Here is a 17,982-nt window from a genome sequence, read left to right as displayed (position 1 = left end):
GGCAAAGTAAGCTTTATTGTCAATTCTGATGAACATACAAAAACACTGTGTAATCGAACTTTTGTCTTGCTCGTTCTCCGGTGTGGACACATATATATATATACACACATATATATATATATATATATATATATATACATATATATATATATATAAAAAAAAATATAAACCAAATATATCACCCAAAATACAATAAAAGAAAATTGAGAACATAGACGACAAAAAGAAAAGTGCAACAAGATTCTAAAATACAAATTTAAAAGGCCTGTCTCAATGTCCAATATATATAAAACAGGGTAGCCTCAATAAACTGCAATTGTCCATGGATATGAATTATCCATAACACTTCACCGACATCAGAAGATCAGTGGGATTTGAATGAGAGTTATTGGCTTCCTAAAAATGTCACAAAAGTAGAACCGGAATGATTTTGATCAAAATCTCTACGAATGTGCTAACTGAGCCGTACAGAAATAATGTTGCATGTTTAAAGATAAGTTTCAAAATATAACTACTCACATACGTCACTATACCATTCATGACAGTACTTGGTCACTCTGAAGTTGATTACAAAAAATAAACTTTCACCTTGTTTGCTTTTTGTAAATATCTGGCTGATATGAGCACAACAGGAATCTGTATTTGGTTAAGCTGTTAGACAAACAGCCCCACAGACAATCGCTCCAAAAATAGCCCAGTCCTCCAGGCGGGAGGCACCTTTAAGACCCCAATGTGAGACCAAGTTCAAAAATAGCACTTCGACACAAAAGCAATAACAAACTGGCAGAAAGAAAAGTTATCACCTGAAGGTTTCTGCGAGCCGACACACTAAACACCACCTTCAAAGACACGAACCCCCTCCTACCTCTCCAGCCAAAGCAAAGATCCACACTTTAAACGTGGCACTCAAACACCAGATTTATAAACGTGTATTAAAATTCTTTCTGCTTTTATCTGCGGTGCTAAAATTTCTGCTTCATGCCCAGTTTTATTTCCTCTTCTTGTGCCGAGTGGCCGGCCAAAAGGCATTTCTACTGACTCAAATCACGACTGTAAGGCTCATTAGCTTCAAAGAGCCAATCTAATGACAGTCATATGATATGTAATCTCCAGCTGGTAGCATGATTCCTGAATATGACTTAGCATTTGGAGCTAATCATCAGTGCTGAAACTAGATTTCTCTTCATGCATAGAATATTAGAGGAGCTAATGCTGAAGTGGAACAATCATATGATGCCGCCGGACAAAGCAGCCCTTGCACAGACACGAAATGAAGCAATATATAGCACAGGGAACACTCTATGCCGTTATCTACAATCAAGTCCCAGCATTTGTGCAAAATACTACTTTTCTAGTCTCACTAATACAAAGTACCCTTTAAAAATATAGAAATCTATGACACACGGAGCTACAGAGTGGTAAAAAGTGAAAACCAATGAGTCACAAAAGTTGCTTATGGCAGCTGTTTGCGATCCATGTTGTTATGCGACTCATTTTTTATTTTTTTTTTAGCAACATTACATGAAATAATTTCCCCTAATAGTGGGCGCTCTCAGCAAATTGCTCAAAACATCCTCTTTGCTGGACCAAACTCAGAGAGAAAAATGAATTGGATCTAATTTCCTTCAGATTATTTTAAGAATGGCTCATAAAGCCTGGATGGGGAAAGATGAATTTATGTACTTCAATACTGCTATTAGAATTTAATTTTACCCCCTTTCATATGGAAGAGGTCTGTAGGAAACAGTCAAAGGAAGTCGGGTATTTGCTACCAGTGAAATAAATATACTGTGGATGACAAACGCTAAATGGACTTCCTTTATACAATGTTTTTATACCAGTTCAGCAATGTGTGTTTACATGGTCACTCTTCTGTTAATGTGTTTCTTTCTGAAGGTTTTCAGACTGACATATTTACATGAATACTGAATAAAGTGAAGATGTACATCAGTATTGATGACTGGTTTGGTAATTTGACAAATCAAGCTTCATTTCATTTTGTTTCTTTGAAAATGGCCACCCTAAATAAACATTGTTTTGTTTATTCTTTTCTGTGTGATACTGCATCAGTGATGACACAATGTGACACCCTGCGAACAAAGCATGTTACGTTATGCAAGAAATCAGACGCGTCTCCTGCCTTGACTCTGAACAGATCATGAATACAGTAACACCACCTCGGATTGCACTTCCAACACTTCCAATACAATCAGACAGAACATTTTACATTAGCATGTATTCAATCGGATTGCCTTCAGTCCATGCAACCACAACCACATTCAGGCACACACTTATCAGTAGTGACCATTTCCATTAGAAGCCATACGGGGTTCAGTGTCTTGCCAGATCGGCAGGGCGAGATGGAGAATCAAACTGCCAACCTCAAGCCACATGGCAGTGCAGTAAATTCACAGGATGTTTGATATGATTTCTGTAAAGCTCAGTCTAGGATCCTCAGGATTATCATTACTACCAGACCCTGTAGTATGTCTCAAAATCCAATCTGATGTATCGTCACTGAAGTCATCTTAGCAACTCTCCCTTGCTCAGGGGTCGGCAACCTTTAACACTCAAAGAGTCATTTGAACTCCTTTCCCACTTAACAGAACAGTGTCGCTATAATATCATGAAATCAGCTTTCAATGTCATTCAGTTGTGTAATTCTGGATTATTTAGCGTTAAGTGAATAATTGCCGCTCTCTGTGGCAGTGAACATGAAGCGTTGTTCATCCACACGTCTGCTGATTGGTAGTGAGGATCGTCGCTCTCAACAAGTCGGCAATATTAAAATATCTCATCTGCTGTAAACACTTCCGTTATTGTTCACATACGCCGCTTTGCACACACTCGTTTTGTTGACTGGGTTTATTGAAACGTCAGCGCTCCACAGCACTGCGGTCTTCTGACGAGGTTCAGACGCTCCTCTCAGTAACAGGAGAGGAGATCCAGCAGGAGATGGACGCTGCAGTTTGGAGTGAGAAAGTTTTCCGCTGTGTCAACAATAAAGGAAGCTCATGGCTTCGGACGGCCGCGCAACTGCAGCTGCCGTGAGCTGTGACCGCAACCACTACGCTCTTCACACCACTATTGTTGCGTAATGGTGTTACATCCCTGCGTCATTCACAACATCGCCTACATTTTACTGCACTCTCTAGTGAGACCGCGCTACACAGTTGGTTCTGGGCGCACTTTGCCTTACCGTACCGTCCTGCTCAGGGATGAACTGCAGTGGAACCGAGACACAAGGAGTCGCAGCGGAGGGACAAAAGAGCCACATGCGGCTCCGGAGCCGCGGGTTGCCGACCCCTGTACTGACCTCTCGCCAGAAACTCTGAAGAATATGTACTTTACATGTTGGGCCTCTTGTGGGTGCCGTTTGTTTTAGTGATGAAATCACACACACGTGCAGAGAATGATACCCTATAAATATTAACAATGGCGAGTACACTGACATTTGTATGGACAGACGACCAAGTTGGATTGTTATTCTGGGTGACTCAACTATAAAACTACCAAGTCCCAGGAGAAGATGGATTGGGACTCATGATCCTCTGGAGGCCACCATTGTTGTTATTATTCATCTACTCACACATGTGCAGAACTGTTTACTACTGTCGTGGTGCAAATACGCAGTAGCAGCATTTCTGCCATGTAAACAGAGATGGAGCCCGAGTGTTATAGGAAAGTTGTGTTTTCCGTGACTCCAAGCACCGCTGTCATGTAAACAGACATCAAAAACACAACGAAAGCTTTGTGCTTTCACTTGAAAATGTTACATAAACAGGGACTTCATTTACTGCAGAAAAAAGAATTAAATTAATTTCCAATAACAACAAGTAAATGGTGCGATTACACGAGACACTACCAGCTGAAGTGACCAACAGATTAAACGCTTGCAAAAACAACGGTGGTCGTTTCGTAGCCTTGTGCCAATCCGAATCACACTTATAAATGAACAAACCTAATGGCGATGGAGTATTTTGACTTTGATAGTGAGTCACATACAGCCACCCCAGTTGTTTGGCGTATGGGGGGGGGAGGTCCGCAGATGAAATGGAACAAGGAAAATGTCTGTGTGAACGCTGAGTGTCTGTCAAAGCAGGAACTGGGAGGCGTTTGGAGCTGACCTCTGAGGGCAAGGACTTCCCAAAGCCCCTCTGCAAAACAACAGCAGACCCGGCAGCTAACAGTACGACACAGCTCCGCTGCCGCTTTCAAAACGCATTGACTCCACTTCCTCTCGCTTGTCGTGCGGCATCCGCAAGGGCGCGAGACGCTGGAGTTCTTTGAACGTCTGAGCAAGAGAAGCGGCAGATATCACCTTGCCGATATGATCTGTCTGGAATGTGGCACTGCTTTTCTGTATGTGAACAGACATGTTTGAGATGTCACATGCCACAGCGGGGCATATGGGAGAGTTTCATCAACGGCAGCTCCATTCCTCTTGTTATGCCCGAGAACTGCACTGGCATTATTTACAGTATGACATGCCACATTTATAACGCATAGTGGGCATGTCTGGTGTAATTCATGCACGCATGCATGATTAATTAGGGTGACTTATGCATAGGTCAGCAGTTAAAAATGACAGGGGGGTGGGGGTGTCTATATTGGGAAAAAATGGCTCACTTGGAGATTTTCCTCACAAGTTAAGAAGGAAAAAAATAATATCTGTCAGCAATTCTATTTTTATTGGGAACATATTGATTAGATAGATGTTTAGGAGAACAGCAGCGTCAAAAGAATTTGACAGATGTGGGGGTTTAACAGCGTATTGCCTGACCGCAGATTGATGAGTAAAATAACCCCACCAGAGTTGTGCTGAAGACAATGAGTAAGTCCTGCATTCGTCAGTTGTTTTCATGTTCCTCCTGCTTATTTTGGACATTGTTCAGAAAAAGCAAACCAAGGAGACACCCCCCCCCCCCAGGAAACCTTAATCAGCCCCAGAGAAGAGATAAACTCCCAACCGAGTGATTCATTCAGCATGCTCCGAGACGCTGTTTTCCTTGTGTTGTGGAGATGCAGTGCGTGTGAAAATGGACTACACATGCCTGCAGTGCTGCTGTCACATGTTTGACAGAGGGTGGAGTTTTTGTTGTTTTTTTGTTTCGTTTTTTTTGCCCTTTTGGGTGGTGAGGGGGACACCTTAAAGGTTATGCTCATCGTCTGTTTGTGCAGCAAGCAGCAATTGTAGAATTAGTGAGTCAAGGCTGAGAGTTAATTCCATTTGTAAACAATTAGACAGCACTTAACCAGGCACTAGTCATGCTTGTTAATGTGCACAAACATGTTGTCACCTGTCTGCACCACCGGTTCCATTTACACTTTTAACTGCCACCATTTTGGCTTTGCATATGATTTGCATGGCAGTCCTGCAGTGGTAACACCAGTGTTCACTCCTGTCTTGCACTGAACTGCATCCTGCACTAAACAACACATATGGCTTGTGTGCCACTTAAAGAAAAACAAACAAAAAAACAACATCCATGTCAGGTCACCGCAGTGACAAATCATTTCACCAACTAACTACTGATTAACAAACACAGACCTCATCTGGACTTTGTGATAGAAAAGTGGTTGAATATTGACTGGGAATGTGTTGCTAAGGATTAAAATTCCTTTTCATTGTTGCAAATAATCACCTACAAATGGCACAATAGTACAAACTGTTGTTGCACTGAACATAGCAGCCACAGCTCTGAAGCAATACATTCCTTACACCTCTTTAGCTGAGTCTAGTCCAATATTATGACTAATCAAAGCTCACCACTACGCTACCAAACAGAAAACACCTCCAAGCTGGAATATTTGAAAGAAGCATTTGTAAAGAAGCTTTTTTTACATCGACTTAACTACGTCAGCTGACATTAATACTGGCGAGTATATAGCCACAATTGTCTATAGTCTGACTTTAAGTGGAAGGAATTTCAGAAACACAGATTAACGCACTCACAAGTCTGCTTGTTCTGCACACTCGATCTCATGATACTGTTTTCTAACTGAAAACGTGTGAGCGTGTGTGGTTGTTTACAAGTTATTTCTCAGGGGTGAGGAGCAGGGTGAGAAAGGCTGAAAGCTTGTTCTCTGCTCTCTTGCCTGCAGGCCATTACGTTAGCTCGATCTGCCTTGTGAGACCGTCCCCCCCTCCTGTTTATAAAGTGCTATACCCAAGCAAGTATTTTCCTCTGCACTGATGCAGCTGCTGTTCCATACCATCTGCGGATGGAGGTCTCTGTGTAAACATTACCCAACTTTAAGTGGAAGACGATGAGGAAACGACGAGAGAGGAGATGGGGTAGATGAGGGGGATGCATCTGATGACATTCAAGGATGGATTTCCAGATGAAACAAGGAGAGATGACATCATGGTAAAGTCAGCTAGCAGCAACATGGAGAGGCCTAGTAATGCAACACCCTACATAAACAGTGGACAGCTGTATTTATAGGAGATTGTCTCATGGTTCTATCTGCCTCTATAAATCCCATTATCAGATTTGCAGCCATTCCCTCCTCCTTCTCATGCCCAGCACCCAGCAAGAGCCTAGAGGCAGCTTTGGCTTATTTTTGGTTAATAAAAATACTCAAATGCTGGGCAGATATCACCATTGTTGTGACATTAGAGGCTGAAATGAAAAACTGGCCACACCAGTGCTTGATTAGACATGACCTCATCATGCTTGGATAAGGCCAAAATGGCAGTTTGTGCACATCTTTGGTTAAAACTATAGACAGCTGTCGACTATTAAATTGGCTGGCTCCACAGGAGCCCACAACGCGTGGCCCCTGCATGTAGTATAACCTGCCAATTACATGCAGGCATGGGACACCTTGGTGAGGATCGTGAGCTCTATGTGGGACACAGTGCAGAGAAAGTAGGATGCACCTGTCAGCAGGAGACTTTGACAGCACGTCAGGCGCAGGTGAGCAACAAACGCCAACATGACAGAATACAACCAAACTGGGTTAGTCGGTGGAACTTTTAAACGGAGCGGAAGTGTAATGCACTTACATATCTTCTAAGTTTCTTCTCCGGCGGTGATTTCCTCAGCCAGCCCTGGAAGATTATTTCTCCGCCGCCGCTCATGTTTGTCGCTGTCAGCTGCTTCTTTTTTTTTGCGCTCCAACTGCCTGTCTGTCACTTTCAATACATGACGGCTCCTGAAGCCTCTTCAGAGTGTTGTTGTCGGCGTCTGGCTCCCACTGGTGCAGTCCGATCCCCCCATTTGAGACCCAGAATGAGAGTAGCGCCGGCCGGAGACGTAACCTGCCGCCGCTGCCCGACGCAACCTGCGCGCAAAAACTCGTCTGACCGGGGAAATTACGCAGGGCCAGCTGACAGGAGCCGCGGGGAAACTCGAACTGATGAAGGGTGAGGAAGTCTCAGCGGGTGTCTGCAATTTGTTTTCCCAACTCATACCACGCCCACCGAGGCGAGAGAGAGAAAGAAAAAGGGAAGGGCCGCGATGGGATGGACAGGATGGAAGAAGCGCAAAACAACTCGAACATCTCAAATATAACTCATTTATCCATAACGAGGAAAAACGCATGTTTATGTAATTCAGTTGGATCTTAATTATCACCACACTTTTTCCCCAAGTGATTTATAAATACATGTTCCACCTGTGTCCTCAGATATAGTTGAACAAATATTTAAATACAAATACGTTTTAAGATTATATGCACTTCCAGAACAGAACAACAATAGCAGTTTATTGCGAGGCAAAACGTCCCTACTCAAATGGCTGTAATGGGAAAATGCACCATCTTGTGGAAAGTTGAGAACTTAACAGTTGATTCAGTTTGAAATAATGTCATCCTCTTTACCCTGCCTTTTTTGAAATTTAACGTTTTTATGTTTATTCTATGTGTGGAACAACGCTTGAAAATAAATCCCCTTTGGTAATAATAAAGTATGTCTATTGTTTTCTAAACTAAAGTTAAGTTGGAATACCCAGTGTAATAATTTCAGTGCATCAGTAGTGTTCTCCTATATCTTGGCACCTTATCACTTGTTTATTGTGTGGATTTAAAAAAATATATTTTACTGTCTTGTTTTAAGGGACCTTTATTTAAAAAAATTAAATTGCCTGGGCCTTAAGTGTTCCAAGACAACCTCTCCAAGAGTTGCGATCTAAGCCTTTTACATTGAAATTTCATTCATGTGCACCTGTGATGTGTATTTTGAATGCCAGTAAATTATTTATCTACTTTTCTAACTAAATATGAAAACTGACCCAAATATTAAACGTGTGAAATTTAAAAAAAAATACATCTTGTGATAAATTTAGGCCCTTACATTATGGGGGTAAAACATGATTTCAACTAGGGATGGAGTCGTTTTTCTCAAAGGTGTCCGGCATCAAGGAAAAAAAAGAAAAAAGACTTGGATTAGTACTTTACGAATTGGTTGATATATGAAAAGGAAACAATGTAAAGTTGAGGAAGTGATACTTTGCGAGACGGAATTAAAACAAATTTAGCCAAACTGAACACTAACTACTAGCATCAATGAAGTAGCTATTATAAACTACATGCTAAAAGACCCTGAGCCTGAAATCAAACTGTATTATTAGTGATGTGGCAGGTGGCTCTGCAGAATGTCACACTCATTGTATCACAGGCATTGTATCAACATTTAAACACCACTAAGAAAAACTCAATAACAAGATATTTATTTCATGTCTGACAGCAAAAACAACTCAATGGACACATTCAATAGTCTTTAAATGTGTTTTATAGAACACAGGAGTGGGAAAATCTGGGGAAGGGAATCACATCTTTGATGTTGTCAACACCAAGAATACATTGGAGATATCGCTCGAATCCCAGTCCAAAGCCACCGTGAGGGACGGAGCCAAAACGCCTCAGATCCAGATACCTGCAGTGCAAACACATCAAAAGGAGCATGAGAACAATTTCAGTGCATATGGTAGTTTTAAAAATTCATAGAATGTGAAGATGTTTGTTATTTACCAGCTATTTACATCTTCCAATCCAAGCCTAGAAGACAGCATACGATTAAAGTAAGTGCAACAGTTCAAAACATCAAATGAAGATCTTTAACTAACCTGCTGCATTTTGCAATGTGTGCATTCACGGGTATGTCAGTTTTGTGTTTGTGCTTCCTGTATATTATACTTTACCTATTTGTGTTTGTTCTGTATTGTTTGTGGTTTTTTCTTTTTTATATTTATTGCCCATTCTATGTTTGTGTTTGCAGAGCCTGGTGGACAGTTGCTGCATTTCACTGCCATATGTGTATGTGATGAATAACAATCTAATCTGATCTAATTCTTTTGGGCATAATTAATAATAATTAATGCATGTTGATGAGATTTGCAAGATGAATTCATGATGGGAATTTTTTAATAGCTGCCATTCACACAGTTCAGTGTTGTTCAGTTTGTTCCTGTTTAATTTTGACATATACTTTCTTGCATCACAGCACATTTTGGTAGAAATTAATTAAATACAAATGGAACGTGCTACATTTAAGCTGATCAGAAAAGTGTCAGAACCATTGTGGGTGTAGGTGCTCTTTTAATTCAACAGGCCGCTATAAGACCAGCAAAGTGGCACCATCTCATTAAATGAAGGTGCATAAAACTTGAAGCAGATTCTGATGAGTGCACTCTGAATGTATCAGAGTCAGCCTTCCAGCACACCCAGATTATGTATTCTTACTCTTCCAGTCGAGCCCTCAGCACACTCAGCCTCTCCTCTCTCAGTGAGCCCCCGCAGAGCTCTCCAACTCCTGGCACGAGGAGGTCCACCGCAGCTGCCTGCACACAAACCCCAGTCAAAGTCAGCTAAGATATGCAAATCACTGCAATAACCTGACTGGCATTACTCGGGGAGGAAATGAGTGCTTCAATGATTGATTCACTCAACGTTTTCTGACAGTGGGAACTGTGCCTTACTGTATGCTGAGGATGGTCCTGGTTGTCTCTTGCATAAAAGGGCTTCAGATCATACGGATAATCAGTGACGAAGACTGGAACGTTGCCGCAATGTTTCACTAGGTACTTCTCATGTTCCGTCTTAAGGTCGCAACCCCACTGTAGAAAAGAGGAGCTAAGGTCAACGTTGAATGAAAAGGTTTAGTCGAAAACAAAGTTTGCTTCGGTCACGTACATCCGATGGGAAGGCGAATCGCTCTGAACTGCGATTAAGGATGTCCACAGCCTCACTGTAGGTCATCCTGAGAGCAGAAAGAACCACACATTTAAGGAAAACCTTAAAACTTTATCATTACTTTCAAATACAAAGAGAAGAAAAATATAACGCTTACACCGGGAAGCCTTTCTTCAGCATACTATCTACAGCTTCCTGCATGCAAAAAGAAGAAACGGTAAGTTCAGAAGAGTGAAGTTTATGTAAACCAGAATCAATAAGTGTCCTTGAGGACTCACTCTGTGTCCAGGCGTCACATGCCGGTGAAACAAATCCATATCCTCCACACAGTGAGCCAGGACATGCTCCGTGGCAGACCTGAACATGTCCTCCATGACCTGAAGGAGCAGGACAAGTTTAATAATTAAAGCTTTCCCATGCCACTGTTCACAAGGGTAACTCACTGGATAAGTAGAGAATTAAAACCTGAGAATTGTGTGACAGCATCAAATCACTTCTGCTTAAATGTTCACATGAAGAGATCTTTTGTAACCTGCCAATCGATCTTAATGTGAGCTGGGCTGACTCGGAGTGATGTAATGCAACTTTGTGAGGGGGAAAAAATAAAACCCTTCTGTTTGTTCAGTGCTGCTCACTATTATTGGTCGTTAATTTTCTGCACAACCTGTATAAATGGAAATGTCAAAATTTATATCATTGGGATCTTTTAATCAGAGTTTCAAATTAATTTAACAAAGAAAATAGTTTTTTCAATTCACATATTGTATTTTCAAAGCTGAAACAGAAAAAACACCCCGTGCAGGTTCATGCCAGCCCTCTTTAATATTCGGTTTGGCATTGGTGTCGGCCTCCAAACAATTCTTGAAGCTGTCTAAAAGCTTCTCAGCTTGTATTTTCTCTCACTCTTCCTTTGCAATTTGTTCAAGCTCTTGTCTTGTTCACTCTCTCTTGATCTTTGACTTAAACTAAGTTTTCTTACAGTGGTTAGGACATTTCCCTGTAAAATCTCTTAATTTTCTCTGATTTCATGATTCCAGTGATGCAGTCAAGGCCTCCAGTACCAGATGCAGTAAAGCAGCCTCACAGCATTATGATTCCTCCACCGTGCTGAGCTGTTGGTAGGATCTGTTTGTTAACAAAACTGTTAGTGAGCATCATCAAAAAGCTCTATATTTGATTCATCTGTCTACAGAATATTTTCTCAGAAGTAGTGCACTTCGTCTTTGGCAAAGATCAGTTGTTCCTTTTTATGCGTTTTCGTCAGCAATGGTGTCTGCCTCGCCCATTACCACGTTTAGGGGTGCAAATAATAGTGAGCAGAATTGTATGTCACAGCACATAAGCACAAAGGAGATTTTCTTTTTATTAATGCATGACAAAAAGACAAAAAGACAAACCACTGGTTTTCATATCTGTAATGACTCCATCTACTGTCCAGCAATGAGCTGCATTGCTGTTGTGCTCTGGGACAATGGTGTACTTTACCTTGGTGAGATCTTCTATGGATTGTGTGAAGGAGATCTCTACCTCCACCATGTAAAACTCAGCCAGATGGCGTCTGCTTTGAGAGTTCTCAGCACGAAAAGTTGGCCCAAAGGTGTAGACTTTGGAAAAAGCCCTGTGAGAGCATGACAGTCAGATCATACAGTATATTATAAACTCTTTTTTAACGACAAGTAGATGCAGGAAAGATTTTCTACCTTGTTGCTTTATAATATATGTGTTGAGAACGACAAAATAAACACAATTCAACTATTCAGAGCATACACTGCCTGGCAAAAAAAGTTGCCACCTAAAAAATAAGCCACACACTCTAGCATTTCGTTGGAATGCCTTTAGGTTAGATTACAGCATGCATTCACTGTGGCATTGTTCCGATAAGCTTCTGCAACGTCACAAGATGTATTTCCATCCAGTGTTGCATTAATTTTCCCCCAAGATCTTGTATTGATGATGGGAGAGTTGGACCACTGCACAAAGTGTTTTCCAGCACATCCCAATGAGGTTCAGGTCTGGACTCTCCATGTGTGAAAATGATGCCTCATGGTCCCTGAACCACTGGTCATTCAGTATATTCAAGTAGTCAGCTGGCCTCATTCTTAGTGACATAAAGTTCCCGAACATAAACCCGACCAACCGCAGCAACCCCAGATCATAGCAGTTGGTCAGGTAGGCACTGGGCATGATGGGTGCAGCACTTCATCTGCCTCTCATCTTACCCTGATGTGCCCTTCACTTTGGAACAATGTAAATCTGGATTCATTAAATCATATGACTTTCTTCCAATGTTTATGCTTCCTAGCAAATTGAAGGCATTTTTTCCAATTCGCCTCAGTAATTAGTGGTTTTCTTAGGGCTATACAGCTGGTCTGACCCAGTCCCTTGAGTTTCCAATTGCATTGTGTGCGTTTGGAAATGCACATAAATGAACTATTAAACATAGCCCGGAGTTCTACTTAAGTGATCGCTGATCACGATCAGGATTTTTCTCCAACCACAATTCTTCCTCAAAGATGATATTCAACCACCATCCTTCCAGTCTTTCATAAAGTGTTGGACAGTTTTTAACCCAATGTTAGTTTCTGCAATCTCCTTAGATATTTTCTCTCTGCTTGATGCTGGCCAATAATTTGAGTCTTCTCAAACAAACCAGCATATTTCCCACCACCACGGGCTGTGTTTTCTACATGGTAGTTTAAGAAATGAGAAACTACTCATTGCATCAATTGGGGCGAATTAACGTGCAGTAATTATCCAATACACTCTTACCTATTTGCCCAGTGAAATCCATGTGGCAACCTTTTTTATTTTGACCAGGCAGCGTTTTTAAATAGCGACTTAAAGATATCTGCACTCAAGCTGAAGGCCCCCGACACGACAACTTTTCAAGTGAAAAAGCATCGTTTTGATATTCACGTCTTCTTAAACTGAGTCAGTGCTTTGGGATGAACATCTATCAGTCTGTAGACACCACTCTTAAGCCCTGTTTACACAATGTTTCAAGTAAAAATGCATCACTTTTTTGTTTCCATTTCAGAAAAGTGGCAGAAACACTGAAAACAATGCTGTTCGCTTGTTGGGCCACAAGATGGCGATGTTGTTTGTTATTGTAACAAAACCACACACAGGCGCACAGAGAACAACACGCTAGAAACATTAACAATGGGAGTACACAGACATTCATATGGACTCTCTGGAGTCTGCCATTGTTTCCTGAAAGTCTCGTTTTTGCCCGTTTACACAACTATGGGGTCATAGTGTTTTCGAAAAGCTCACTTGGGGGTCGTTTCTAAAACATGGCATTTTCAGTGGCTCCAAGCACCACTGTTGTGAAAACACAATAAAAGTTTAGCTTTTTCACTTGAAGTCGTTGCTTTGTAAACAGGGCCTTGGCGTAGCTTGTCATTACAATACAGACACATAAAGTTCTTCTCACCCTGCCATGGCTTCCAAATGAAGCTGCCCAGACACAGTCAGGAAAGCTGGTACAGAGAAAAAGTGCTCATCGTCTGCACCTGATGGCTGGAGTGAAGGCAAATGCTTTGAATTTTAAACAATGTCCTTTGACTGACAAAAAAATCAACACACTGGGTTTAACAAAATCAAAAGTACTGTCATTGCTTTATAAAATGTATAAACATGTCCTCACCTCAACCTGAAAGAGCTCCCCAGCTCCTTCACAGTCGTTTGATGTGATGATTGGAGTGTGGATCTGCACAAAGCCATTGTCCTAAAAAGAAAAGCACTGAAATGATAAAAATAAACAAAAAAAACCTTCCTTCTGCATGATGGTGAGAAACTCATGTGATGATATTCTGACCTTGAAATATGAGTGAATTGCTGAAGTGGCCTCGCTTCGTATCCTCAGTAAGGAGCTGAAGGCGTTTGTCCTACACCTAAGATGAGGAAACTGACGGATGTACTCAAGGCCATGTCTCTTTTTGATTTTAAAGGGAAAATCCTGAAACCAGAAGTTAAAACAACAACACAACACTTTCTCACAAATGTAGTTCAACTCCAAAAGACGTGTGCGACGTCAGTTCTTACAACAGGGTCGCACTCCCCAACGACACGGATCAGATCTGCCTCCAGCTCGACTGGCTGTGTTTGGTGAGGACTTCTCTTAAGAACACCGGAGACTTCAACAGCACTACCGAATGTGAGCAGCCTGAATTGGGATGGAAGAGAAACCAGGAGCATTTTAAAAATACTGTATACACATACATTTAAAGTCACTCTTTATTCTTCAGGATATATTTGATTTCAGCAGGGTTGTGATTAGTCTTCATTCATTTGGATCAGTTGGGATTTATGTCATTTCATTATTTTTTTTTTTGTGGATTTTCTTTGTTCATTTTATGGTGAGCTCTTCTGTTCTCACTTTTGGGATAGTAATGAAGCTTTCTAATCAATTCAGATCATTAAAACTGTGTGGCGAAGGATTAACTACGGGAAATAAAACTGAAAAACATACGGATTATTCAGCTCTGCACCAGCGACAACTTGCAGTGACTGCAAAGAGCTGCCATCATTCATGTGGAGGAAGATATTCGCCTTCTGAGCTCGGACTGAGCGCACCCATCCCTACAACAGAGACACAAATCAAGTTATAATTAATACTCACAACTTTTATAACAACAAGAAAATGTTACAAAACATGTTGATCACATAAAAACCATTTCACATAAAATGCAACAGTGATCATCATCCCTGTATACTAATTCATTGAAATGTTTCACAAATCATGCATGTTTTTATTTACAGATAACACAGTGTCTTTGATTCATTCCTCTTTATTTTGTATAACCATGGGCTTTCTGTATGGAGTGTGCATGCACTCCTTGGGACTCATTTTCCTCAGGTTTCCTTCCACAGTCCAAAGTCATTCAAACTTCCAGGATCAATAGCTCCGACTCGAGTTGCTGTTTACTACAAATTAACACCTTTTCTGAACCTCAGTAACACAGACAACAAGCTACAACCGACTGAAGCCTATTTTATTTTGTCAATGAGACGTCAAGCCTTTCTTTTGAATAATATCGCTTCGAATGTGCAGCTGCAGCAGCGCTGACGCTAAGGGACCGTCAACAAGTTTTCCCATTGCGAAGAATTTCTCTTGAAAAAAAATGTTTCTTCAAAATAATAAAGTGTGATGTCAAGCAAACAACTTCACAATGGATGATGCTCCATTTCTGGATGTACTACAACACTTGGATTCAAAAATTAGCCTATTATATAATCTTGTGGAATTTTTATTGTTGGCGATTTGAATATAATTTCAATAACTTTTGATCTATCGGTGTAGTGTCACCAAAATCATATCACATATCAAGAACTGCCGTGTGGTTTTACTACACTACTTGTTTTTGGAAAATGAACTGTAATAGACTTTTAAGAAATTTTTATTACATATTTTATGATTATATCATCAATAACTTTTGATCTGTCGGTGTAGTGTCACCAAAATCACATCACATATCAAGGACTACCGTATGTTTCTACTACACCAAATGGATTTGGAAAATTAACTGTAATGGAATTTTTAAAAATCTTTATTACAAATGTTATGATTATATCGTCAATAACTTTTGATCAACTAGGTGTAGTGTCACCAAAATCACATCACATATCAAAGACTACTATATGGTGACACTACAACAGTTAGACTTGAAATAGGAACTTGTTTTGAAATGTAGTGACGTGTTATTACAAAATTTATGAATGTAACTTCAATAACTTTTGTTCTAATGGTTGCAGAGTCACCACAATCACATGACATATTAAGGACTATCACATGTTTATAATACAGCAGTTGGATTTGAAAGCTTCCATACAATTTGATGTAAACCTTACTTGTGCTCACCATTGCCCTCCGGTGTCTGAGAGTGACACATTTCCATGCACAGTGACACCACAACCTTTTACATTCAGCTTTTATTGTAACTCAAGATTAATTATTGTAATGATAATGGTAATTTTCCAAATCCAATTGATGCAGTATAAACATACGGTAGTCCTTGATATGTGACATGATTTTTGTGACACTACAACCAATAGATCAAAAGTTATTGAAATTATATTCAAACATCCAACAGTAAAAAACCCACAAGATTATATAATAGGCTAATTTTTGAATCCAAGTGTTGTAGTGCAGCCAGAAGTGGAGCATCATCCATTGTGAAGTTGTTTGCTTGACATCACACTTTATTATTTTTAAGAAATCAATTTATGACAGAGAAATTCTACTCGATGGGAAAATTTGTTGACGGTCCCTTCGCATCAGCCCCGCTGCCGACTACCCATAGAAATCAATGTAATTTTTAGGAGAGGCTCTATGTCTCATTTAGAAAGAAAAAACAGGTTTCCATCGGTTGTAGCTTATTGTCTGTGTAACAGAGGTTCAAAACAAGTGTCGATTCGTTGTAAACAGCGTGTCGTTTCGGAGCTATTGATTCTGGAATTTCGAATGTGTCGAATGTCTGTCTATCTTTACTGAACTACTATAACTCTGTGAATATTACAGTAGCTGTCTTTATTGACGTTATTGAGGATGACTAGCAGAATGCAGTAGATCAAACCTTACCTGTACAGTGATATTTGCTCCCAGTTCAGAAGAAGAAATAGCTTCAGATATTCTCAGTTTTCTGTGAGTCTTCTTACAGAAATGTCGAACACATAGTGAAACGGAGGAGTTTGGTGCAAAACAAAGCCTTTTAACTACTCCTTGAAACATGCTGGCAAACTCTGTACTCCCCGACACAATTATCTGTTAACAGGACAACATGTCGCGATGACCTGAAGGTCCAAAAATAATATAATTCCAGTTTTTTTTAAGGATTATCTTTGGTTTGACTTTGGTTTGCTCTCACGTTGTGTCAGTTTGCATGACATAAACACTTCCGGTATTGCTATCCCACCATTCGTCTAAGTAAGTCACGTGGGGGAAAGACTTGCCCAATCGCATTTAAACAACATGAAGGATGAGCTTCCGTGCTGTCGGGATGTGTAGTTTTAATTATTTAATCGGAAATTTAAGACCGCAGTCCCACAAGTTCTCAGTTTTTTCACATTTTATTTATAGAATACAACAAATACCGTTTTTAACATGAAATTTAATTGAGTTGTTTTTCCATTTTGACTCATAACTGGACCAAATTAGTTAAAGGTAAACCTGTTTCATTAGATTACAGGACTCATTATTTTCCCTTCCTGGTCCATATTTATGTATTTTAGGATTTCTGTGTCTGATTGCTCTGGTCCATAATTATAAATCACTGCGAGCATAATTTTATATCTGAAATTGCTAGATTGAATGTATTATTATTATTATTATTATTATTATTATTATTATTATTACCTCTGAGGCTGGTTTTGTAGGTTTCATCTTATTAAAAGGAAGTTTTTCCTTTCCATCGTCTCCTCTGTTCATGTGGAATTCTTGGATGTTGCTCTGTAAAAGTGTCTTGACATTACAGTGTTGTATTTGGTGCTATAGAAATAAAATTAAATTGAATTATATTAATTTCCGGATTTCTAAATTCCTGTCAATGAAAGCAAAGCAATTTTTTTCAATAGATGGTGGTGAAAAGGTAGGATTTAATTAGTTTGTACCTGCTCCCACTCCTTTTTGACCATGTTTACAGGTTTTATAGTTAATGATATCCTATATTCAAAATACATTTCATTCATTAAAAGTCAGCAGGGACCATCAAAGGATGATTCTTGCAATAAAATGCGATAAAATCTTCCTTTGAGTGCTCTAGGCTGATGGTTTTCTTATATTCCTCTGTAAAATTCAATACATGTGGAGTGATTCAATAGTGTAATGAAGCAAGAACAGCTATC

The 17,982-nt window shown here is 40.1% G+C and overlaps 2 protein-coding genes across 3 annotated transcripts in view; both read right to left on the bottom strand.

The window, feature by feature from the left end:
• gab2 (GRB2-associated binding protein 2) overlaps positions 1-7,898 on the bottom strand; it is a 42,537-nt gene extending 34,639 nt beyond the window's left edge. For both annotated transcript variants that reach the window (XM_080459470.1, XM_080459471.1), the window contains exon 1: positions 7,013-7,898. In XM_080459470.1, the coding sequence (XP_080315596.1) occupies positions 7,013-7,087 (75 nt within the window). In that variant the 5' untranslated portion in view covers positions 7,088-7,898. The remainder of the gene's footprint in view (positions 1-7,012) is intronic.
• Positions 7,899-8,655: 757 nt separating this feature from the next.
• Positions 8,656-17,052, bottom strand: nars2 (asparaginyl-tRNA synthetase 2, mitochondrial). The gene is made up of 14 exons (XM_080458960.1): positions 16,721-17,052; positions 14,612-14,721; positions 14,185-14,305; positions 13,958-14,098; positions 13,787-13,867; positions 13,574-13,659; positions 11,623-11,755; positions 10,416-10,514; positions 10,295-10,332; positions 10,138-10,204; positions 9,924-10,061; positions 9,688-9,785; positions 8,977-9,003; positions 8,656-8,881 (listed from the first exon to the last, which is right to left on the bottom strand). Exons 1-14 carry the CDS (start codon positions 16,868-16,870, stop codon positions 8,737-8,739), a joined length of 1,434 nt encoding a protein of 477 aa, XP_080315086.1. The 5' UTR covers positions 16,871-17,052; the 3' UTR covers positions 8,656-8,736.
• Positions 17,053-17,982: the final 930 nt, after the last annotated feature.

The sequence above is a fragment of the Lipophrys pholis genome (assembly GCF_963383615.2).
Source record: "Lipophrys pholis genome assembly, chromosome: 3".
NCBI lineage: Eukaryota > Metazoa > Chordata > Actinopteri > Blenniiformes > Blenniidae > Lipophrys > Lipophrys pholis.
This window is presented reverse-complemented; position numbering and strand designations above follow the sequence as displayed.